This window comes from Myxocyprinus asiaticus, chromosome 9 (genome assembly GCF_019703515.2).
Source record: "Myxocyprinus asiaticus isolate MX2 ecotype Aquarium Trade chromosome 9, UBuf_Myxa_2, whole genome shotgun sequence".
In the NCBI taxonomy this organism is placed as follows: Eukaryota; Metazoa; Chordata; class Actinopteri; order Cypriniformes; family Catostomidae; genus Myxocyprinus; species Myxocyprinus asiaticus.
This window is the reverse complement of record NC_059352.1, coordinates 23735288-23759573: the sequence shown is the minus strand read 5'-3', so window position 1 is coordinate 23759573 and position 24286 is coordinate 23735288. Positions and strand designations below refer to the sequence as shown.

The following is a 24286-nucleotide window of genomic DNA, read 5'->3' as shown; positions in this document are numbered from 1 at the left end:
AGAACAACAGCAAAGGACCTTGTGAAGATGCTGGAAGAAACAGGTAGACAAGTATCTATATCCACAGTAAAACGAGTCCTATATCGACATAACCTGAAAGGCTGCTCAGCAAGGAAGAAGCCAATGCTCCAAAACATTCATAAAAAAGCCAGACAACAGTTTGCAAGTACACATGGGGACAAAGATCTTTCTTTTTAGAGAAATGTCCTCTGGTCTGATGAAACAAATATTTAACTGTTTGGATATAATGACCATCATTATATATGGAAGAAAAAGGGTGAGGCTTGCAAGCCAAAGAACACCAACCGTGAAGCATGGGGGTGGCAGCATCATGTTGTGGGGGTGCTTTGCTGCAGGAGGGACTGGTGCACTTCACAAAATAGATGGCATCATGAGGAAGGAAAATTATTTGGATATATTGAAGCAACATCTCAAGACATCAGCCAGGAAGGTTGTCCAAATGGGTCTTCCAAATGGACAATGACCCCAAGCATACCTCCAAAGTTGTGGTAAAATGGCTTAAGGACAACAAAGTCAAGGTATTGGAGTGGTCATCACAAAGCCCTGACCTCAATCCAATAGAAAATTTGTGGGCAGAACTGAAAAAGCATGTGCGAACAAGGAGGCCTACAAACCTGACTCAGTTACACCAGTTCTGTCTGGAGGAATAGGCCAATATTCTAGCAACTTATTGTGAGAAGCTTGTGGAAGGCTACCCAAAACGTTTGACCCAAGTTAAACAATTTAAAGGCAATGCTACCAAATACTAACAAAGTGTGTGTAAACTGAGAATGTGATGAAAGAAATAAAAGCTGAAATAAATCATTCTCTCTACTATTATTCTGACATTTCACATTCTTAAAATAAAGTTGTGATCCTAACTGACCTAAGACAGGGAATGTTTTCTACGATTAAATGTCAGGAATTATGAACTTCTGACTTCAACTGTGTGTATGTGTATATATATATATATATATATACACACACATATATATATATACATATATACACACACTGATCAGCCACAACATTAAAACCACATCTCGTTACAATGGCACCTGTCAAGGGGTGGGATATATTAGGCAGCAAGTAAACAGTCAGTTCTTGAATTTCATGTGTTGGAAGTAGGAAAAATGGGCAAGCTTAAGGATCTAAGCGACTTTGACAAGGGCCAAATTGTGATGGCTAGATGACTGGGTCAGAGCATCTCCAAAATGACAGGTCTTGTGGGGTGTTCCTGGTTTGCATTGGTTAGTACCTACCAAAAGTGGTCCAAGGAAGGATAACCGGTGAACCGGTGACAGGGTCATGGGCGCCCAAGGCTCATTGATGCGCGTGGGGAGCTAGGGCTAGCCCATCTGGTCTGATCCCACAGAAGAGCTACTGTGGCACAAATTGCTGAAAAACTTAATGCTGGCTATGATAGAAAGGTGTCAGAACTCACAGTGCTTTGCAGCTTGCTGCGTATGGGGCTGCAAAGCCGCAGACCGGTCAGAGTGCCCATGCTGACCCCTGTCCACTGCCGAAAGCACCTATAATGGGCACATGAGAATCAGAATTGGACAATGGAGCAATGGAAGAAGGTGGCCTGGTCTGATGAATCACGTTTGCTTTTAGATCATGTGGACGGCCGGGTGAGTGTGTGTGTGTGTCATTTATCTGCGGAAGATATGGCAGCAGCATGCACTGTGGGAAGAAGGCAGGCCGTTGGAGGCAGTGTGATGCTCTGGGCAATGTTCTGCTGGGAAACCTTGGGTCCTGGCATTCATGTGGATTTTGACACATACCACCTATCTAAAGATTGTTGCAAAACACGGGCACTCCTTCATGGCAATGATATTTCCTGATGGCAGTGGCCTCGTTCAGCAGGATAATGCGCCCTGCAACACAGCAAAAATAGTTCAGGAATGGTTTGAGGAAAATGAAAAAGAGTTCAAGGTGTTGACTTAGCCTCCAATGTCCCCAGATCTCAATCCGAATGAGCATCTATGGGATGTGCTGGACCAACAATTCCGATCCATGGAGGCCCCACCTCGCAACTTACAGGATTTAAAGGATCTGCTTCTAACATCTTGGTGCCAGATACCACAGGACACCTTCAGAGGTCTTGTGGAGTCCATGCCTCGACAGGTCAGAGCTGTTTTGGCGGCATGAGGGGGACCTACACGATATTAGGCAGGTGGTTTTAATGTTGTGGCTGATTGGTGTGTGTGTGTGTGTGTGTGTATTATATAATATGTGTATATATATATATATATATATGTATATATGTATATATACACACAGTATTTATATACGCGGAAACGCGTCATCGCAATGTGTGAAAATTCTCCATTGGTGAAAATAGTTAGAATAGCATGTGTTCTATAAATGATGTTGAATTAGCTGTTGCATATTTATCTCTTTCCTTTCAGGATCTTGAGTTGGTGGAAAGGCTCAACACAAGTTTAGCCTTCTTTCTCAATGACCTCTTGTCTGTCATGGATAGAGGCTTTGTCTTCACTCTCATCAAAACCTACTGGAAACAGGTACCAATAATTCAGCTTTAAACACATAATTGACAAATAACCCAACAAACATGTTCGGATGTCAATGTCAATTCTTGTTCTATTCCTCCTGTGTACAGGTGTCTACTAAGCTCTATGCACTACAGAACCCCACTCTAGAGTCTCTGAGGCTGGACTTCCTGAGGATCATCTGCAGTCATGAACACTATGTCACTCTTAACCTGCCCTTCAGTCTACTTACACCCCCAGCATCCCCATCTCCTTCTGTCTCCTCTGCCACATCTCAGGTATGAACTATAATTTGATAATCTCAGATTCTGTCAATGAAAATTCATAATTTACTCACATTCAAGTCATTCTAAACCCATATGACTTTATTATGCGGAACACAATATATTTTAATAAATATTATGGTCCGTGGATAGTTCCTCACTTTAAAGCTTTAAAAATGACCCATAAGTATTATAGTCCATTCAATTTGTGCATCATATTCCAAGTTGTCATTAACCACCCTTTATCACCCTTTAAGTTCTGAAGGTATGTTTAAAGATTTCCTGTTTAAGTGGCATGCCCAAAATGAAAGGCTTATAACAAAACAAAACAAAAAACTAAACAAAAGAGGGTCAGTTTGGTTTCATTTTAAAGAAAACATTTCTATTTTTTTTAATTATATAGATTATAAGTTATGAGACTCTCAGTCTATGAAACTGCTGAAAAATCACAAAAATTCAAGATTTTTCTTATTTTTCTGTTTGACGTTATATATCTCAGTGCAAATAAGGTAGCTCTTTTGTTTTGTTCCCAATCATGTTACCTGTAACTGAGTAAAATTTTGTGTTGAAACGACAAAGCAATCAGAAGTTGTAGCATTACAAAAATGATTTACCCTAGTGTCCAAAAACATCTGCAAGTGTCCAAAAGCCTTTCCAAACAAATACAACTTAGTAATTGTACAAAATAACTAAATTACACATGCAAATATAACAATGACTAAAGGTATGCTCTCTCTCCAAAGCATGCAGGCATGAGTTACAAGATCTCATTCCGTACCATTCTGTGTCATTTGAGCCATCATTGAGTGCGTTTACATGTATGTTCTTACACGAATATGCTCAATAAGCAGACAATGCGTGTGGTCATGTAAACGCAATAAACAGTGTTCCTTTATCGGTGTAAGGTCATAAACGGCGTAAGAATAAACCGGTTAACGTAGGTCGATTTTTGCCTGTTAGACCGATTTTGCATGGCATGTAAACACCTTTACCGGTGTTCTCACCAGCTTGTCCAATGTGTGCACGTGTTTAGTGCATGTCTCTTCACAGTTTGATGGCAAAAGCAGAGAATAACACCATTATTTCAAATCTCATGTAAACACGTTTTTTTTGCTTTGTCAAATTTTTTTAAATAGGCTGATTTTTTTTGGGAGCAATCAGCATATTGGTGTGCATGTAAACGTGCTCATTGAGTCTGTGTCATGTACTTGGCGCCATCTCCTGGTGACCATATGTAATTAGAGTGAACGATCCTCTCTGCCCAAATTTGGATAACTTCCACCTCTGGTTGTAGCGATCTGAATCCTAATATGATTGGTTTAGTGTTCAATGATACTGGACAGTGTAATACATAATTCCGATGAAGTCATCTTATCCAGGAAAGCTAACGTGTTTTAGCCAGATAGAACATTATGTGCTTCGTGTGGATTATCTAATGATCTATGGATCTGATTATGTTGTGTGTGGGCTAGTTTTAACTGTAATCCCCTCCTGATATGTGAAATTTTATGTTTGTGAAGTTAAAAGTGAAAATGTGGCTTATAAGCAACATCTGTTTACATGTTACATGAATGTCAAAGACATGTACTTAGCTATTACTCACTATATTTTTGTATGAGTAAAACAAATGGGCTGGTTGTATTCTACTCTTTGAAAGCTTTCCAATGACATATGCCACATAGCCATTTTATCAGTTTCATGTTTTTACTGATTACGATAATATGTACAAAGCAAAATAATTAAGAATTTATCAAAATTGAACACTTCTGTTTGTCTACATATTTCAAAGCACTTGTTCAGTCATAATGACTACATGCATTGTAAAGTACAGCTTTTAAGCTTTAAACGATACATATTTTGTGTTGGTGAAAACTAGTTATTAATATTTTGATAATTATTTTTTTATCTGTGGGCCAATCCTAACTTAAAGAGTTAAAACATCTCCTTTTGTGTTTCACATAAGAAAGAAAGAAAGTCATACAGGTTTGGAACAACATGAGGGTGAGTAAATCATGACAGAATTTTCATTTTTGGCTGAACCATTCCTTTAAGTAGATGTACTCAGCATTGCTTCCTCACATTTGTTTAGCTTTCTTTTTCGATATCTCCCTCCAGAGTTCTGGTTTCTCTACCCATGTGCAGGACCAAAAGATAGCCAACATGTTTGAGCTGTCTGTACCCTTCAGAGAGCAGCATTACCTTGCTGGTCTTGTTCTGACAGAGCTGGCTGTCATTCTGGAACCTGAGGCTGATGGGTCAGTACCCTGGTGTGTGTCATATCCTATCTCCAATTTTTGATCTTACTAGTAGCTAGTAGATTTACTAGTTCTATTTTTTATATTTTATCTTAATGTATTTATTTCTATGATCTTTTTCTCTCCATTTGGGCAGAAATACGTCCGTTTACACTTTTATTTTGTGGTGTGCACCCAATGAACACAGTTTACACAGTAATGGCAAACCTAGAGATATCAGGAAATTTTACAATTCTCATCGGCTAGATATTGCTCTTGTGTAGAGTAAAACTCTCTCGCAAGCCATAGTGATTTCTGATTTGCGAGCGAAACATTCTTTTGAGTCAATAAATAAGTCAAAATTATTCACAAATTGGTCTGTATGACTCATTAGCGAATTAGTCTGAATCAGAATGATTTTTAAAAATCTGTATCTAGTAATCACAAATGACAGGAAAAGTCATGCAGTTTCATTGGCCAAAAGGGGTGATTTTGGGCTAGGTTTCTAGTTAAACAGGTTTTTGAATATTCGTTTTTGAATTCATGTTTTGCCACATTGTAAATGTCTTGCAACTTATCTGAGAGATTTTTATGGACTGCATTTCACTTAACAGACATCAAAGTTGTAATTTAGCACTCTCTGATCTTGATGTAGGATGTTTGGTCTCCAAAAGAAGGTCATAAGTGTGGTCCATAATCTGCTCTCCAGTCATGACTCTGATCCACGCTATGCTGACCCTGAGGTCAAAGCCAGGGTTGCCCTGCTCTACCTGCCACTCATAGGCATTGTCATGGAAACCCTTTCCCAGCTCCATGATTTCACTGGTATGTTCAAGAACTTTACAAGTAATATAATAATGTATTGTGAATATGCAGAGCAGAGTATTAACAAAATGCCCTATCCATATTGTTTTTTTAGTTTTGTTTTTGACCCTTCTTTTACAATCACAGAATCACATAATCAGTGGGGTCGACCAGGTATTGAGGAGCAGGAAGCTGAGGGCAACAGTATGATCAGCCAGACTGTTGCCATGGCAATAGCAGGGACCTCTGTTCCACAGATGTCACGGCCTAGTAGTTTTCTGCTCAATCCACAGGTAATATGACCTAAAGTCTTTTCATCAGATTTCTATCTCTTCAACACTTGAGGCTTATTCCCTTTTTTAAAAAAGTTTTACTTCATTGGTTTACCTTGCTGTGTTCATACCTTGTGTCATTGCAGCCAGGTTTTAGACCAAAGCTTATGATCTCATGAAAGATGCAACATGGCAATGTTTTTTTAAAACAGAATAGATAACGTTGATTTGATTTCACACACTTATAAAAAAATATGCTACATCTTGGCTGTCTGTCTTTTTATTTTTCCATTAATCCATCCACCTATTTTGTTCTCTAGGCCACCCGTCAGCATGGTTCGTTCTCAGCTGAGTCCAGTCGAAGTCTGCTTATCTGTCTGCTGTGGGTGCTGAAGAATGCAGATGAGATGGTGCTTCAAAAATGGTTCACAGACTTGTCTGTCTCCCAGCTCAACCGTCTGCTGGACCTGCTCTACCTCTGCGTCTCCTGTTTTGAATACAAGGTGTGGATAGGCATCCTATCTGTGGAAGCTTTTACCTTAGGGTTTATTTTCAGTTGGTTTCACAGCAATTTTTTATTTGTTCTCTTAGTACCAATATACAGTGGACCTAAAGTATTTGGACACTTTTGGAAATGCTTGAAAATATCTGAATTGCTTTGCATTAGATATCAGACCAATTGGCATCTGCAAACAGATTAAGTTGTACATTTTCTCAGAACTAACTTTGCCATTTTTGCAATTGTTTTTAACCAACTGTTTTTTAGTGAATGAATGAATTTAATTCTGCTCAAATATACACAGGTGTCCTAGCAGAGTAACCACAGACATAGTTAATCACATTACATGTGGACATGTTCCACAAAGTTTAACCAGAAAGTGTCCAATCGTTTTTGTCTTAAAGGGGACACGTTTTATTATCTTACCCAAGGTCCACTGATAATGTTATTAAAGTTTTATTGCACCAAAACAGTCATAATTATTAATATAAGATCATTTTAACCCTGTTTCTGGCCCTCTGTCTGAAAGGCTCAGTTTTTGCCTAAGAGACTTCTTTAAACTTCTACGTAAACGCTCACTGTTGTGATTGGCTAAAATCTTGCAGGCCCAGGAACATAGCCATATTTCAGACTCAGTCGGAAATTAATGAACAAGCTCCACAACATTATAAAACTAAATTTCAGGGTTTACACATAACGCACATCCAACACATTGCATCTGAATATATTAAACTGTTCACTCAAGCACGGCAGCTTCCAGGACATCCAGGACGCTTTTGTGCTCAAAACAGCAAGAGCACCTCAGCTGAATGAAACAGAATGGGGTCTCCTTTTCAGAGTTGTAACTTGACACCACATCTTTTAAAAGAGGCGCAAGATACATGACAATGGTCAAAGGTCTCTCTAGTGCATTTTTACATACCGAAATAATTTAAAATAGTCCAGATGGGTCCCTTTTGGTGTTCAGGAATAGTTTGTAGGCCACACTAGGCCTGTCTGTCCTGCTCTATCTCTGTTAACGAACTGATCACCAGTGGGCAGGGCCAAGGGTGTGATGATGTGAATTTGATGTTGTTGCTGTAGAGGCAGTCATAAATTAATTAGCCCTGATGTAGGGAAGTTGTGGAAATAGAGAATGAGACGTTTTTGCAGCTTGGTTTTAATACATGCTTTTATTGCATTGGGGATTAATTTTTGAGTTCTGAAATTTACTGTATGTTTTTATAGTAGAATGACCTCTTGTATGTCAAAATATCAAGGAAAATTTGATTCCTCATGACATGACCCCTTTAATTCTGAACACTATACATATCTATTGTTTTATTGGTAACCAAACAAACTTCTTTTTGTGAAATATTTTGCTTGAAAAGTGCTTGTACTAATGTATCTTTAAAATGAATGTCACTTGGTTTGATATTTTGTTAAATATTGTAAAGCATATATAGAAGTGTGGCTGAAGTGTCCAAATACTTTTTGGGGCCACTGCATCTGTTGTCTCTCCATCTTCTGTTTAACCTTTCTATTCAGCTCTGAAGATAAGCACGGAATTTGCTCATCTGTATTCCTTCACCTACTAAATGTTAAAAGTAATTGGTGTTTGTTTCTTTCTGTCCATCCATCACATACAAAAAGGCCCATTTTTTGTTCATGCAGGGGAAGAAGGCATTTGAACGAATGAACAGTCTAACCTTCAAGAAATCTAAAGACATGAAGGCAAAGTTAGAAGAAGCCATCCTGGGCAGTATTGGAGCCAGACAGGAGATGGTGCGACGGAGCAGGGGTCAGCTTGGTTAGTGAAAATATTGGTTTATTTGGACACTGTTGTGCTGGAAGTACAAAGTAAAGGCTGAATGAAGACCCTTTGATATGTACCCTGACTGATGTATATTTCTCTTTTTCTATGCCTTTCCTCCTCAGAGAGAAGTCCATCAGGCAGTGCTTTTGGCAGTCAGGAGAATCTGCGCTGGAGGAAGGACATGACTCATTGGCGTCAGACCAGCGAAAAGATGGACAAGTATGATTTATTTATTTATATGTTTATTTTCTTTGTGTAAATGTGTTCCTGAGCTAAAATCAAACTTGGATAGAATTTCACTACATTAGAATTAGGTAACTTCCCTGATAAAGTACAAACATTATAATCTGCACATCAGATAAGGTCAGTGGTACTGTAAGATTTTATAAATCAGTTTAGAGACCCCATGAAATCAAAAAAGTGTATATGGTATTCTTAAAAGTAAAGGCTATAAATAGAGCTCTTCACAGATATACACATTTGTCTTTTTCTTTTGGGACCAAAAATATTTATGTTGCATTTTGCATTCAAGAATGAAAATGTCCCCCTCTACTTAATTCGGCATGCTTCTGATTATCAAAAGCAAGTAGCAAATTATGGTTCACGGCTGTGAAACAAAATAAAGGCAATTCACAAAAAAGAGACGAGCCCTTCCATATTCTTTTCCTATTGAAACTTCCTGTTTTAGTAGGAAATACATCAACACAGGAATGAAAACTATAAAACCTCACTCGTCAAGTGATTTCATGCATCTTTAATAATAATTTAGCTGCATTATTATTTTAAATCAGAAAAATAATTTCATTTCATAGTAATTGTCAGTCTTGCTCATTGATCTCATTCCTCTTGAATTATGTTTGTATATGTATTAAAATATAATTAAAGGGATAGTTCACAATTTTTTTTTTTATTTTTTCATCATTTACTGACCCTAATGCCATCCCAGCTGTGTATGACTTTCTTCTGCTGAACACAAACAAAGATTTAAAAAATATATATATCTCAGTTCTGTAGGTCTATACAATGCAGTGAATTGTGGCCAGAACTTTGAAGGTCCAAAAGCACACAAAGACAGCATAGAAGGAATCCATATGACACCAGTGGTTAAATACATATCTTCAGAAACAATATGATAGGTGTGGGTGAGAAACAGATCAATATTGAAGTCCTTTTTTACCATAAATCTTCACTTTCACTTCCACATTCTTCTTTTGTTTTAGTCTATTCACATTCTTCGTGCGTATCGGCACTTACTGGGTAGAGATAATGTATAGAAAAAAAGACTTAAATATTGATCTGTTTCTCACCCACACCTATCCCATTGCTTCTGAAGACATGGATTTAACCACTGGAGTCATATGAATTAATTTTATGCTGCCTTTGTGTGCTTTTTGGAGCTTCAAAGTTCTGGCCACCATTCACTTGCATTGTATGGACCAACAGAGCTGAGATATTCTTCTAAAAATCTTTGTTTGTGCAGAAGAAAGTAATTCATGCACAGGGTAAGTAAATGAGAAAATGTAAATTTTTGGGTGAACTATCCCTTTAATATTTAATTTAGATCAGGGGCCTGGGTAGCTGAGTATTGACGCTGACTACCACCCCTGGAGTCGTGAGTTCGAATCCAGGGTGTGCTGAGTGACTCCAGCCAGGTCTCCTAAGCAGCCAAATTGCCCCGGTTGGTAGGGAGGGTAGAGTCACATGGGGTAACCTCCTCGTGGTCGCGATTAGTGGTTCTCACTCTCAATTGGGCGCGTGGTAAGTTGTGTGTGAATCGCGGAGAGTAGCATGAGCTTCCACATGCTGGGAGCCTCCGCGGTGTCATGCACAACGAGCTACATGATAAGATGTGTGGATTGACTGTCTCAGACGTGGAGGCAACCATGCTATCACAAAGACCCACTAAGTAGTGGGAATTGGGCATTCCAAATTGGAAGAAAAGGGGATAAAAAATAATAATACATTTTTTTAATTATTTAGATCATTGCTTGAATTTCTCCTCCAAAACTATAAAGTTTTTTCCCCATTACATTCATAATAATCTGACCAATATTGCCCCTTGATATAGAAAAAAACCATTAACCATTTGACCTCAGATAACCCCTTGTTCTTTCATGTACTGTGCATTTAGGGGCCTGAGATCAGTCAGGTATTGTACAACTGAAGTGTGTTGCTGTAAATGACGCTTGCTCTGCTTCAGACCTGAATTTTAAGTCCCCTCTCCCGCTCTCCTCTACTGGTGCTTGCATTGGTCTGGATGCAGTTGTTACTGACCAGAACTTGACTCTGCCCCCAGACCTGTGTGTGTGTGTGTGTGTGTGTGTGGGTGTTCACGTGTTTATTTGGGGCAATGAAGTAGAATGCTGCTTGGATGATTCTGTATGACCAGTGTGTTTATAACAAGAATGTAACATAATGTAACACATTTAGCCAGCCTCTCATGTCCAAGAGCTGTTTTATTAAACAATCCTAGCCCATAGGGGCTCTACCCCTGTAGTGAGTGATTTCGAAATTTAAAGTAGTTTATGTAATACTGGCTGAGAAATATTAACAGTTATCTTTTATCCTAATCTAGTATCATTAGGTTGTTTTTGAAGATTTAGGTTTTACACACTAATGAGTTATGAGAGTTGTAAAATACATTTGTCATATTGGTTTCTCTCTCTAATTCCCTTTCCAAGCACCGATCTAATATTATTTAATTCAGAGAATTCACATGGTGGCAGTAGTCCTTTTGTGAGCTATTTAGAGCAGTGGTTCTCAACCTTCAGGGGCTGTTCGGACCAAACACGTTTTTAAAAGTTCTTTTACACTTGACACAACATCTTAATTAATGTGGTGCTCCTCTGCGGGAAAAAAAACAGCAAAGCACGGCCCAACAGGACGTCAATGGGACATTAAAGATGTTTTTCAAGTGTGTTTATATAGAAAAACAATCGAAAATCAGCACATATGAATGTAAAAACGCATTTATTGAGAATGGGCCCTTAATCCTCCATGGAATATTCATAGGCCACTCTGTACAGGCCATGACACTCCTTCTAGAACTTGTAATTTTGATAAAAGTGCATGTTTTTAGTAAGCTTATCCTTAAGAATTTTGTTGTTGTTTGTGGTGTTACACTGCCCACAAAAAAAAAAAAAAAATATATATATATATATATATATATATATATATATATATATATATATATATATATATATATATATATATATATATATATATATATATATGTATATATAGTTATATATATATATATATATATAAAGAAAAAGTCATGTATTTTGAGAAGAAATCATCCTTAGAAAAAAGTAATATTACAAAACAATGTTTCAGTATGAATTTGACATATTGCAACTTTATTTTCAATCCATGTTTTTGCATCTTTAAAATGTGGTTGTATAAAACCATTTAGTTTAAACAAAATATTTTGCTATTGTAGAAGGCATTTTCATCTGTCATTTATATGAAATGTATTCAGGCAGATGTAGCAATCTGTTGAAGCATCTGTATTTCAGTTATTGATATTATTTTGGCTAATTCCTTGGAATTGCCAAGGTCATGTGCTATAATAAAACATTTGGTTTGCCGTTTTAAGTGCTCCATGATGATGTCCATGATGTTCCTAATTTTAATCATAGCAAGAATATCATGTATCCATTATTTACTTCAACTTTATCTTTAGCTATTTAAAGCAATTTCTTTCTGGAAGTCTGCTGAGGGCCTCATGGGTTATGGCCCTCCCAGTTGAGAACCACTGGTCTTAATTCACTTATACTGAATAGTTTTCTGGTGTTCATTGTTTGATGTTGTTGAATAACAGGTCTGTTTGCTCCCATAACTAAATTTAATTAATTAGATGGATATCAAATTAAAAACTTATACCTAAAGCACATTTATTTTATATATACAATACAGTGTTATGCCATGTTTAAAAAAAAATCCTACTACCACAGACCATCCTGTCTGCTTTTAACAAATCAGCCATATTGAGGTCTGTGACAGGGGATGGCTCTCTCCTTCCCTACTCCTTTGGCATAAGGTATGTGTCTATGATAGAGGTACTTTGACGCAAAGTTTGTGTTTGGCCTCTTTTGAATGAATCATGTAACATGCAGGTTTAAGGGAACCCTACTGCGCAATGAGAGAAGTTGGGAATTCTTCTATTATGCCATATATATATATATATATATATATAAATATATACACCCACAATGTTTCCCCTAGGATTTTTTTCAGCAGTGGTGCTGTTTTGCATGCATCCACAAGCCTGCAACTGCGGACCCGTATTAACGCGTGTTGTTCAAAGAATAACTTAAAATGGGGTGTTAAACTCAATTTCAGCCTGGGTCACATTAGGGTTTATTTGTGCCCTAAAAGGGCCCGTTGAAAATGTGGCACCAGCACCTGCTTTGGTAGCACCCATGCAAATACTAATAATAGTACATGTTATGTGCATTTAAATGAACATTTGACAGTACAGCATTTATTTTGGGGTTGGGTCTTCTTTACAGATTCCTTTCATCAGGCTCCTACTGATGAAACTACAGTCATGTCTTGGAATTTCTGAAGGCAAACAAAACAACTTACGTTTTCCTACAATCAGAGAGCACAAGAGTACAGATTTTACACAGATGGATGGCTTTGTCCATAATTATGAAAATGCACCCATAGTTCTTCCATAGTTTTAACAATGATATTTGTAATTGTAATAGTTCATGGTAACCACAGGTAAAACCATGCATAGCTCTTCACTACCATGATTAGTAACTATGGCTTCTATATAAAGAACTATGGCATTTTTATAATGAAAAAACAGCAGTCTAGATACATTTAGAAAGTCTTTCTGCCACAGCTACCATAGGTAATACAGCACAGTTAGTGTTACTACATTAAATCCATGGTACATTTTTGTAAGTGTTGTGATTTGAGAATTGAAATCTAATTTATGTTTTCTCCTGTTTTCTTTTTTCAGTGCCGTTTAGAATGTGGGGGCTGTTTATTTCATCACTGAGACATAAGCGTTTTGCAACAGACAATTCTGTACCGCATTCAAAGGGGTTTCACAATCCCCGCTGCGCATCTCACTGGTTCACAAGCGCATTTAAAATAGTCTACTGTGTAGTTTAGTCCAGTCTGCGAATTACCGCACTTGCTCTGTGCTCGTGCTGCTTTATCCATGATTGAGCCTTGTTGATAATTGACCCGTGTAGCGCTGTTTCATTCCGCTTTTGAAATTAGCAAAATGCGCTCCAAAACATACTGAGGTGTGTGTGTGTGTGTGTGTGTGTGTGTATATATATATATATATATATATATATATATATATATATATATATATATATATATATATATATATATATATATATATATATATATATATATACATACACACACACACACACACACACACACTACCGGTCAAAAGTTTTGAAACACTTGACTGAAATGTTTCTCATGATCTTAAAAATCTTTTGATCTGAAGGCGTATGCTTAAATGTTTGAAATTAGTTTTGTAGACAAAAATATAATTGTGCCAACATATTAATTTATTTAATTATAAAACTCAAATTTAATAAAAAAAATAGGTTTTGAAATTTATGACTTGGACCAAATAATAAAGAAAAGCAGCCAATAAGTGCCCAACATATAGATGGGAACTCCTTCAATACTGTTTAAAAAGCATCCCAGGGTGATACCTCAAGAAGTTGGTTGAGAAAATGTCAAGAGTACATGTCTGCAAATTCTAGGCAAAGGGTGACTACTTTGAAGATGCTAAAATATAACACAGTTTTGATTTATTTTGGATTTTGTTTAGTCACAACATAATTCCCATAGTTCCATTTATGTTATTCCATAGTTTTGATGACTTTACTGTTATTCTAAAATGTGAAGAAAAAAAATTATAATAAAGAATGAGCAAGTGTTTCAAAACTTTTGACCGGTTGTGTGTGTGTGTGTGTGTGTGTGTGTGTGTGTGTGTGTGTGTGTGTGTGTGTGTGTATATATATATATATATATATATATGCCTGTGCACCAACTGTACAAGTCCATTAGAAATTATTAGGAACTGAATTTTTGCGTGTATTTAAATGTAAATATTCTGATTTCTCTTTATTAAAGTGTTAAGATTAAAGTCCATATGACTCAAAGTTCAAATTAATGTTCAAATTAATCAAAGTTTTTTGTCTGTATACAGAGGACAGTCCTCCAACTCTGTATACACTCACTTGAATGCTTTTGTGGCGATTGCTGTGGCATTCAAGGGCCACCTCGCTGTTGTGCCTGGTGTGTTGCAGCATTCTGACTGTGCTTTACCACATTGTTTGCTAGGACCAGGGCTGAGCTTGAGCATGAAGCAATTATTGATGGCAATCTGGCGACTGAAGCTAATCTTATCATATTGGATACGCTTGAAATAATAGTTCAGGTAATTATCTTCACTACTACTGTCAGTGTTATTATATTGATTCCATTTATTAAAATTAATTTGGCCCATATGTAAATGCATGTGCACCATATAGACTGTTTCAGTGACGGAGTCCAAAGAAAGTATTCTTGGAGGCGTTCTAAAGGTCCTACTACACAGTATGGCATGCAACCAAAGTGCCCTCTATTTGCAACACTGCTTTGCTACACAGAGAGCTCTTGTGTCCAAGGTGAGTAATTCAGGACAAAGACATTCTTTTGTGTTGGGTTAGGACCAATTTAGCTTCTGCTAATATGTGCTTCTGCACATTTTTCTTCAAGTTTTACACTAAATCAGGAATAACGCTATTGTTAAAAGAAATGGTATTTAAAAACTGGAGAAAAAAAATAATACTGAACCTTTTTGTGATACCTTTAAACTGATAATCTTGTAAGCAAAAAGTGACAGATAACTGGTACATAAATATTTTCCTTCATTTAGAGTGATTAAAATGCAGTCTGTAACAGTTTGATCTTGTAGAGCTCCATCTTTTTAAATAATTTGTATTATAGTAATGTATTTATTTCAAATTAGTAAAATGCCTGGAATTAGCTTATTATTGTTACTCTATTAATATTGTTATTTCATGAAAATTCTGCATTAATTGGTGTTATATTGTCATAGAATTTCACCTCTTGTTACATAATGTTTAATTATCTGTGGCTCTGGTTTGTTTAGTTTCCAGAACTTCTGTTTGAGGAAGAGACAGAGCAGTGTGCTGACCTGTGCCTGCGTCTCCTGAGAAATTGTAGTAGTAGCATCAGCACCATCAGAGCCCATGCCAGCGCCTCTCTCTACCTTCTCATGAGACAGAACTTTGAGATCGGAAATGTAAGAAGCATACACAAACTGTACACAAAGTCTGCGCTAATTGCCATACATATTATGTTGTTTGTGTCCAAATGCACCTACAGTTATATACAGTGGCATGCAAAAGTCTGGGCACCCCTGGTCAAAATTGCTGTTGCTGTGAATACAGGTGCATCTCAATAAATTAGTTATGTCGTGGAAAAGTTCATTTATTTCAGTAATTCAACTCAAATTGTGAAACTCGTGTATTAAATAAATTCAATGCACACAGACTGAAGTAGTTTAAGTCTTTGATTCTTTTAATTGTGATGATTTTGGCTCACATTTAACAAAAACCCACCAATTCACTATCTCAAAAAATTAGAATACATCATAAGACCAATAAAAAAAACATTTTTAGTGAATTGTTGGTCTTCTGGAAAGTATGTTCATTTACTGTATATGTACTCAGTACTTGGTAGGGGCTCCTTTTGCTTTAATTACTGCCTCAATTCGGCGTGGCATGGAGGTGATCAGTTTGTGGCACTGCTGAGGTGGTATGGAAGCCCAGGTTTCTTTGACAGTGGCCTTCAGCTCATCTGCATTTTTTGGTCTCTTGTTTCTCATTTTCCTCTTGACAATACCCCATAGATTCTCTATGGGGTTCAGGTCTGGTGAGTTTGCTGGCCAGTCAAGCACACCAACACCATGGTCATTTGACCAACTTTTGGTGCTTTTGGCAGTGTGGGCAGGTGCCAAATCCTGCTGGAAAATGAAATCAGCAACTTTAAAAAGCTGGTCAGCAGAAGGAAGCATGAAGTGCTCCAGAAGTTCTTGGTAAACGGGTGCAGTGACTTTGGTTTTCAAAAAACACAATGGACCAACACCAGCATATGACATTGTACCCCAAATCATCACAGACTGTGGAAACTTAACACTGGACTTCAAGCAACTTGGGCTATGAGCTTCTCCACCCTTCCTCCAGACTCTAGGACCTTGGTTTCCAAATGAAATACAAAACTTGCTCTCATCTGAAAAGAGGACTTTGGAACACTGGGCAACAGTCCAGTTCTTCTTCTCCTTAGCCCAGGTAAGATGCCTCTGACGTTGTCTGTGGTTCAGGAGTGGCTTAACAAGAGGAATACGACAACTGTAGCCAAATTCCTTGACATGTCTGTGTGTGGTGGCTCTTGATGCCTTGACCCCAGCCTCAGTCCATTCCTTGTGAAGTTCACCCAAATTCTTGAATCAATTTTGCTTGACAATCATAAGGCTGCGGTTCTCTCGGTTGGTTGTGCATCTTTTTCTTCCACACTTTTTCCTTCCACTCAACTTTCTGTTAACATGCTTGGATACAGCACTCTGTGAACAGCCAGCTTCTTTGGCAATGAATGTTTGTGGCTTACCCTCCTTGTGAAGGGTGTCAATGATTGTCTTCTGGACAACTGTCAGATCAGCAGTCTTCCCCATGATTGTGTAGCTTAGTGAACCAAACTGAGAGACCATTTTGAAGGCTCAGGAAACCTTTGCAGGTGTTTTGAGTTGATTAGCCGATTGGCATGTCACCATATTCTAATTTTTTGAGATAGTGAATTGGTGGGTTTTTGTTAAATGTGAACCAAAATCATCACAATTAAAAGAACAAAAGACTTAAACTACTTCAGTCTGTGTGCACTGAATTGATTTAAAACACGAGTTTCACAATTTGAGTTGAATTACTGAAATAAATGAACTTTTCCATGACATTCTAATTTATTGAGATGCACCTGTAGTTAAGTGAGTAGAAGATGAACTGATCTCCTAAAGGCATAAAGTTAAAGATGAAACATTCTTTTCAACATTTTAAGCAATATTAGTGTATTATTTTTATTTTTTACAATTTTAGAGTGAAAAAAAGGAAAGGAGCTCCATGCAAACATTTGGGCACCCCAAGAGATTTGAGCTCTCAGATAACTTTTACCAAGGTCTCAGACTTTAATTAGCTTGTTAGGGCTATGGCTTGTTCACAATCTTCTTTTGGAAAGGCCAGGTGATGCAAATTTCAAATCTTTATACATACTCTGACTCCTCAAATCTTGTCTCAACAATCAGCAGCCATGGGCTCCTCTAAGCAGCTGCCTAGCACTCTGAAAATTAAAATAATTGATGCCCACAAAGCGGGAGAAGGCTATAAGTAGATAGCAAAGCATTTTCAGGTAGCCGTTTCCTCAGTTCATAATGTAATTAAGAAATGGCAGTTAACAGGAATGGTGGAGTTCAAGTTGAGGTCTGGAAAACCAAGAAAACTTTCAGAGAGAACTCCTCGTAGGATTGCTAGAAAGGCAAAACCCCTGTTTGACTGCAAAAGACCTTAAGGAAGATTTAGCAGACTCTGGAGTAGTGGTGCACTGTTCTACTGTGCAGCGACACCTGCACAAATATGACCTTCATGGAAGAGTCATGAGAAGAAAACCTTTCCTGCATCCTCACCACAAATTTCAGCATCAGAAGTTTGCAAATGAACATCTAAACAAGCCTGATGCATTTTGGAAGCAAGTCCTGCAGACTGATGAAGTTAAAATATAACTTTTTGGCCGCAATGAGCAAAGGAATGTTTGGAGAAAAAGGGTGCAGAATTTCATGAAAAGAACACCTCTCCAACTGTTAAGCACGGGGGTGGATTGATCATGCTTTGGGCTTGTGTTGATGCCAGTGGCACAGGGGAACATTTCACTGGTAGAGGAAAGAATGGATTAAATTAAATACCAGCAAATTCTGGAAGCAAACATCACTCCATCTGTAAAAAAGCTGAAGATGAAAAGAGGATTGCTTTTACAACAGGATAATGATCCTAAACACACCTCAAAATCCACAATGGACTACCTCAAGAGGCGCAAGCTGAAGGTTCTGGCATGGCCCTCACAGTCCCCTGACCTAAACATCATCGAAAATCTCTGGATAGACCTCAAAAGAGCAGTGCATGCAAGACGGCCCAAGAATCTCACAGAACTAGAAGCCTTTTGCAAGGAAGAATGGGTGAAAATCCCCCAAACAAAAATTGAAAGACACTTAGCTGGCTACAAAAAGCTTTTACAAGCTGTGATACTTGCCAGGGGGTGTTACTAAGTACTGACCATGCAGGGTGCCCAAACTTTTGCTTCGGGCCCTTTTCCTTTTTTGTTATTTTGAAACTGTAAAAGATTAATATAAAGAAGTAAAATTGCTTAAAATATGAAAGAAATGTGTCATCTTTAACTTTAAGCCTTTTGGAAATCAGGCCATCTTTTGCTCGCTTAGTTATTCACTGCAACAGAAATTTTGATCAGGGGTGCCCAAACTTTTGCATGCCACTGTATAGGAACGCTCCTGTTCATCTTTCTACATCAGTCTTAAAGGGATAGTTCACCCAAAAATAAAAAATAAATCTCATCATTTACTCATCTTTATGCCATCCCAGATGTGAATGACTTTCTTTTTTCTGCTGAACACAAATTAAGTTTTTAGAAGAATATTTCAGCTCTGTAGGTCCTCACAATGCAAGTGAATGGGTACCAAACTTTTTGAAGTTCAGAAAAGCACATTAAGGCACCATAAAAGTAATCCATACTCCAGTTGTTAAATCCATATTTACAGAAGCGATATGATGGGTAGAGTGAGAAACAAATCAATATTTATGTCCTTTATTATTATAAATTCTCTTCCCTGTCCAGTATGTGGCGATATGAACATAGAATGCGAATCACCAAAAACACAAGTGGAAGTGAAAGTGGAGATTGATATTAAAAAAAGACTTAAATATTTATCTATTTCTCACCCACACCTGTCATATTGCTTCTGAAGATATGGATTTAACCACTGGAGTCATATGGATAAATTTTATGCTGCCTTTATATGCTTTTTGGACCATCAAAATTCTGGTTGTATGGACCTACAGAGCTGAGATATTTTCTAACAAACTTCATTTGTGTTCAGCAGAAGAAAGAAAGTCATACATCTCTGGGATAGCATGAGAGAGTGAGTAAATGATGAGAGAATTTTCATTTCTGGGTGATCTATTCATTAATACACCATATATATAATATAACTAAATATATAATATATTTTTTTATAACTACAAATTCCTGATTGTCGAATACACTGCAGATCTTATATACTGTATATATTATTATTATTATTTATAATATATAAATTTTCTCTTAGACAGTATTTAGTCTCCTTCTATGATAATATGTGAGGGACTTTATCTTGTGTGTGCATCTTCATTCTGTCTTCTTCAGAACTTTGCTCGAGTGAAAATGCAGGTGACTATGTCTCTTTCATCACTGGTGGGTACATCACAGAACTTCAATGAGGAGTTTCTGCGCCGCTCGCTCAAGACCATCCTCACTTATGCAGAAGAAGACCTGGAGCTCAGAGAAACCACCTTTCCTGACCAGGTCAGGCCAATTAATGTACTTCTTGTTTAAATCATGTTTAGTATCTATAACTAGGTCCTGGACATGGGGCACTAATTATGGCTTTGGATATTAGGTTCAAGACCTGGTGTTTAACCTGCACATGATTCTGTCAGACACAGTAAAAATGAAGGAACATCAGGAAGATCCAGAAATGCTGATTGATCTGATGTACAGGTATTGTTGCTTGCATTACAGTTGCTGAATGGTCTTAATGTAACAATTGTTCTTTGAAAGAATAGAGAAGTGCAGCCCAAGGTAATCTCTTGATTAAAATAACTGTAACTGACTTCATAACAAATTAATTAGCTGGTTCTAATAATTCTCTCATTATTCATTTACCATGATGCCATCCCAGATGTGTATGACTGTCTTTCTTTAGCAGAACACAAATGAAGATTTTGAGAAGAAGATAGAGCTCTGTCAGGTCCTTATAATAGAAGTACAAGGGTCCCAGCTCTTTGACGGTCCAAAAGTCATATTTAGGCAGCAGTAAAGTAATCCATGCGACTCCAGTCGATCAATGAATGTCTTCTGAAGCAAATCAGTAAGTTTGTGTAAAAAGTAAATTGATAATTAAAACTTTATTAACTCTTAAAAAGCGCTTCTTGCCAGCAGCTGATGCGAAGCATGACGTAAGCGCGTCGATGAGTTCACGCGAGAATTCGGAAGCGGCGCTTGCTTACAACAGAAGAACGAACATCACGCGAGAGTTTGGCCATTTCAAACTGCATCAGAGCCCTGGATGGAAGCACCGATTTAAAGTTAAAAACTTTCTAATTCAGATTTGATTCTTGCATAAGCCTATCGATTCACTTCAGAAGACATTCATTGATCGACTGGAGTCACATGGATTATTTTTATGCTGCCTAAATGTGACTTTTAGACCGTCTAAATGCTGTAACCCATGTACATCTATTATAAGGACCTAACAGAGCTCTATCTTCTTCTGAAAATCTTTATTTGTGTTCTGCTGAAGAAAGACATCTGGGATGGCATCAGGGTAAGTGAATAATGAGAGAATTTTCATTTTTGGGTGAGCTATTCCTTTAAGGTCTTTATTTGTACAAATAAAAATAATACAAAGTCATACACCTTTCATCAGATTTACTGTAACTGTTTAAAACATGCAGGAAATCATAATTTGCTTCAGTATTTATTTAAAAATCTTCTTTCATTTTTGTAGGATTGCTAAGGGCTATCAAACATCCCCAGACTTACGTCTGACCTGGCTGCAGAATATGGCTGGGAAGCATTCAGAGAGGAATAACCATGCAGAGGCAGCCCAGTGCTTAGTACACAGCGCCGCCCTGGTGGCTGAGTACCTCAGCATGCTTGAGGACCGCAAGTACCTGCCTGTGGGCTGTGTCACCTTTCAGGTTCCTGCCACTCTCTCTGACACAAAAAAGGAATCGTAAATAATTTATTTTTAAATATAATTATATTAATTAATTCCTTCTCACGCCACAGAATATTTCTTCAAATGTGCTGGAGGAATCAGCAGTATCAGATGATGTGGTGTCCCCAGATGAGGAGGGTATCTGCTCGGGGAAGTACTTCACTGAGGCAGGATTGGTTGGGTTGCTGGAACAGGCTGCAGCCTCCTTTTCTATGGTGAGTCATATACTATGTGGTTTTAAAGACATTTTGCTTGCAGATATCTGCTGTGGTGCACATGGACTAACCTAATCTATTCTACTGCATGAATGTTTGATAGATGGAAATATTGTCCAAACCAATTAAGATAAATATTTAATTTCAGCAATTCTGTGTAACTTCTACAAACATTAAAAAAATGCTACTATTAAATTGTATTATATTGCATTGTGTTGCAACCTGCCCTTTAGATACACTCACTGAGCACTTTATTAGGAATGGTCCTATGGTCCTAATAAAGTGCCCGACGTGGTCTTCTACTGTTGTAGACCATCCGCCTCAAGGTTCGACATGTTATGCATTCTGAGATGTTATTCTGCTCACTACAATTGTGCATAGTGGTTATCTGAGCTACCGCAGCCTTTCTGTTAGCTGGAACCAGTCTGGCCATTCTCCGTTGACCTCTCTCATTAACAAGGCATTTCCATCCACAGAACTGCCATTCACTGTGTGTTTTTTGTTTTTAGCACCATTCTGAGCAAACTCTAGAGACTGTTGTGCGTGAAAATCCCAGGAGATCAAATCAAATCACTTTTATTGTCTCACAACCATATACACAAGTGCAATAGTGTGTGAAATACTTGGGTGCATGTTCCGAGCAACATAGCAGTCGTGATAATGATGAGACATATACCAATTTACAATAAACATCTGATTTACACAACACAATTTAAAATCTAATATACACATAATTACACACAACACAATATACAAATAATAACATACAATGTACAGAATACAATACACATTATACAATAAAAAAAAAATAGTATATATAGTATATATAAAATATACAGTAGGTTGTATTGTACTGTATTGACATTCAGGCTGTTGGTTGATAGTAAGTTGCCAGTGTGTTGTTAAGAGAGAATATAATTTATGACAGTCCGGTGTGAGATAATAAGATTAATAAAGTGCAGTGCTGATGTATTTTGATCGTGTGAGATCAAGAGTTCAAAAATCTGATTGCTTTGGGGAAGAAGCTGTCATGTAGTCGGCTGGTGCAGGTCCTGATGATGCGATACCACCTGCCTGATGGTATGGCGATTCAATCCAAACTTCCTCAGCCGTCTCAGGAAGAAGAGGCGCTGATGAGCCTTCTTCACAACGATTTCAGTGTGGATGGACCATGTAAGTTCCTCAGTGATGTAGACACCCAGGAACTTGAAGCTGCTGACTCTCTCCACTGGTGCTCCATTGATGGTGATGGGGCTGTGTTCTCTTTCTCTTCTCCTGAAGTCCACCACAAGCTCCTTACTGAATTTGAGGGAGAGGTTGTGCTCCTGACACCAGTGTGTCAGAGTGTGCACCTCCTCTCTGTAGGCTGTTTCATCATTGTCAGTGATCAGACCTACCACCATCGTATTATCAGCAAACTTAATGATGGCATTGGAGCTGTGTGTTGCACACAGTCATGTGTGTACAGAGAATACAGGAGTGGGCTGAGAACACAGCCCTGCGGGGCTCCAGTGTTGAGGGTCAGTGATGAGGAGATGTTGCAGCCCATTCTAACCATCTGGCGTCCGCTTGACAGGAAGTCCAGGATCCAGCTGCACAGCGAGCTGTTTAAGCCCGGAGTTTCACATAAAGCTTGGAGGGCACTATGGTGTTGAATGCTGAGCTGTAGTTTACAAACAGCATTCTCACATAAGTGTTCTTTTTTTCCAGGTGGGAGAGAGCAGTGTGTATTGTAGATGCAATGTTATCATCAGTGGAGTGGTTGTTGTGGTAAGCAAACTGCAATGGGTCCAGTGATGGAGGCAGCACAGAGCAGATGTAATCTCTGATTAGTCTCTCAAAGCATTTGCTGATGATGGGGGTCAGAGCAACAGGACGCCAGTCATTAAGCAAGTGATTTTGGATTGCTTTGGAACAGGCACAATGGTGTACGTTTTAAAGCATGTGGGGACTACAGACAAAGAGAGGTAAAGGTTGAAAATGTCCGTAAAAAACACCAGCCAGTTGGTTCGCACACGCTCTGATGACGCAGCCCGGAATGCCGTCTGGACCCGCGGCTTTACGGATATTCATCCGTCGGAAGGATCGGGTTACATCTGCTACAGAGATGGAGAGAGAACTAACCTCTGTAGCTTCGGCCGCTGTCCTTCAATCTTGTTCCTGTACTGACGTTTTGCTGTTCTTTTTCGGAGGGCATAACTGGCTTGTTTATGTTCCTCCGCGTTCCCGGAATTAAAAGTGGAGGTCCGCGCATCAAGTGCCACGCGAACATCACTATTAATCGAAGGTTTCTGGTTCGGGTAGATACGTATTGTTTTGGTCGGAACAACGTCCTCTACGCACTTTCTGATGAAACACTTTACGCTATCAGCGTAAAGCTCGATGTCGTCATCAGAGGCGGACCGGAACATCTCCCAGTCCGCATGATCAAAACAGTCCTTTAGCATAGAATCTGATTGGTCCGACCAGCACTGGATCGTTCTGAGGGTGGGTGCTTCCTGTTTCAGTTTCTGCCTGTAAGCGAGCAGAAGCAGAACAGAAGAGTGGTCCGATTTGCCAAATGGTGGGCGGGGGAGGGATTTGTAGCTATCCCGGAAG

At 38.2% G+C, this 24286-nt stretch overlaps 1 protein-coding gene across 13 annotated transcripts in view; it reads left to right on the top strand.

The window, feature by feature from the left end:
* LOC127445810 (dedicator of cytokinesis protein 7-like) overlaps positions 1 to 24286 on the top strand; it is an 89265-nt gene that overhangs the window by 49198 nt on the left and 15781 nt on the right. For 5 of the 13 annotated variants that reach the window (XM_051706155.1, XM_051706152.1, XM_051706151.1 and 2 more), the window contains 15 exons: positions 2415 to 2528; positions 2627 to 2794; positions 4895 to 5034; positions 5669 to 5838; positions 5965 to 6110; positions 6410 to 6592; positions 8242 to 8377; positions 8506 to 8602; positions 14717 to 14813; positions 14908 to 15042; positions 15531 to 15683; positions 19898 to 20056; positions 20151 to 20251; positions 21261 to 21453; positions 21545 to 21688. In XM_051706155.1, the coding sequence (XP_051562115.1) occupies positions 2415 to 2528; positions 2627 to 2794; positions 4895 to 5034; positions 5669 to 5838; positions 5965 to 6110; positions 6410 to 6592; positions 8242 to 8377; positions 8506 to 8602; positions 14717 to 14813; positions 14908 to 15042; positions 15531 to 15683; positions 19898 to 20056; positions 20151 to 20251; positions 21261 to 21453; positions 21545 to 21688 (2136 nt within the window). Of the gene's footprint in view, positions 1 to 1966; positions 2157 to 2414; positions 2529 to 2626; positions 2795 to 4894; positions 5047 to 5668; positions 5839 to 5964; positions 6111 to 6409; positions 6593 to 8220; positions 8378 to 8505; positions 8603 to 10514; positions 10533 to 14716; positions 14814 to 14907; positions 15043 to 15530; positions 15684 to 19897; positions 20057 to 20150; positions 20252 to 21260; positions 21454 to 21544; positions 21689 to 24286 lie in introns of those variants that run through there. The other 8 variants (XM_051706156.1, XM_051706147.1, XM_051706144.1 and 5 more) reach the window with 5 other exon arrangements.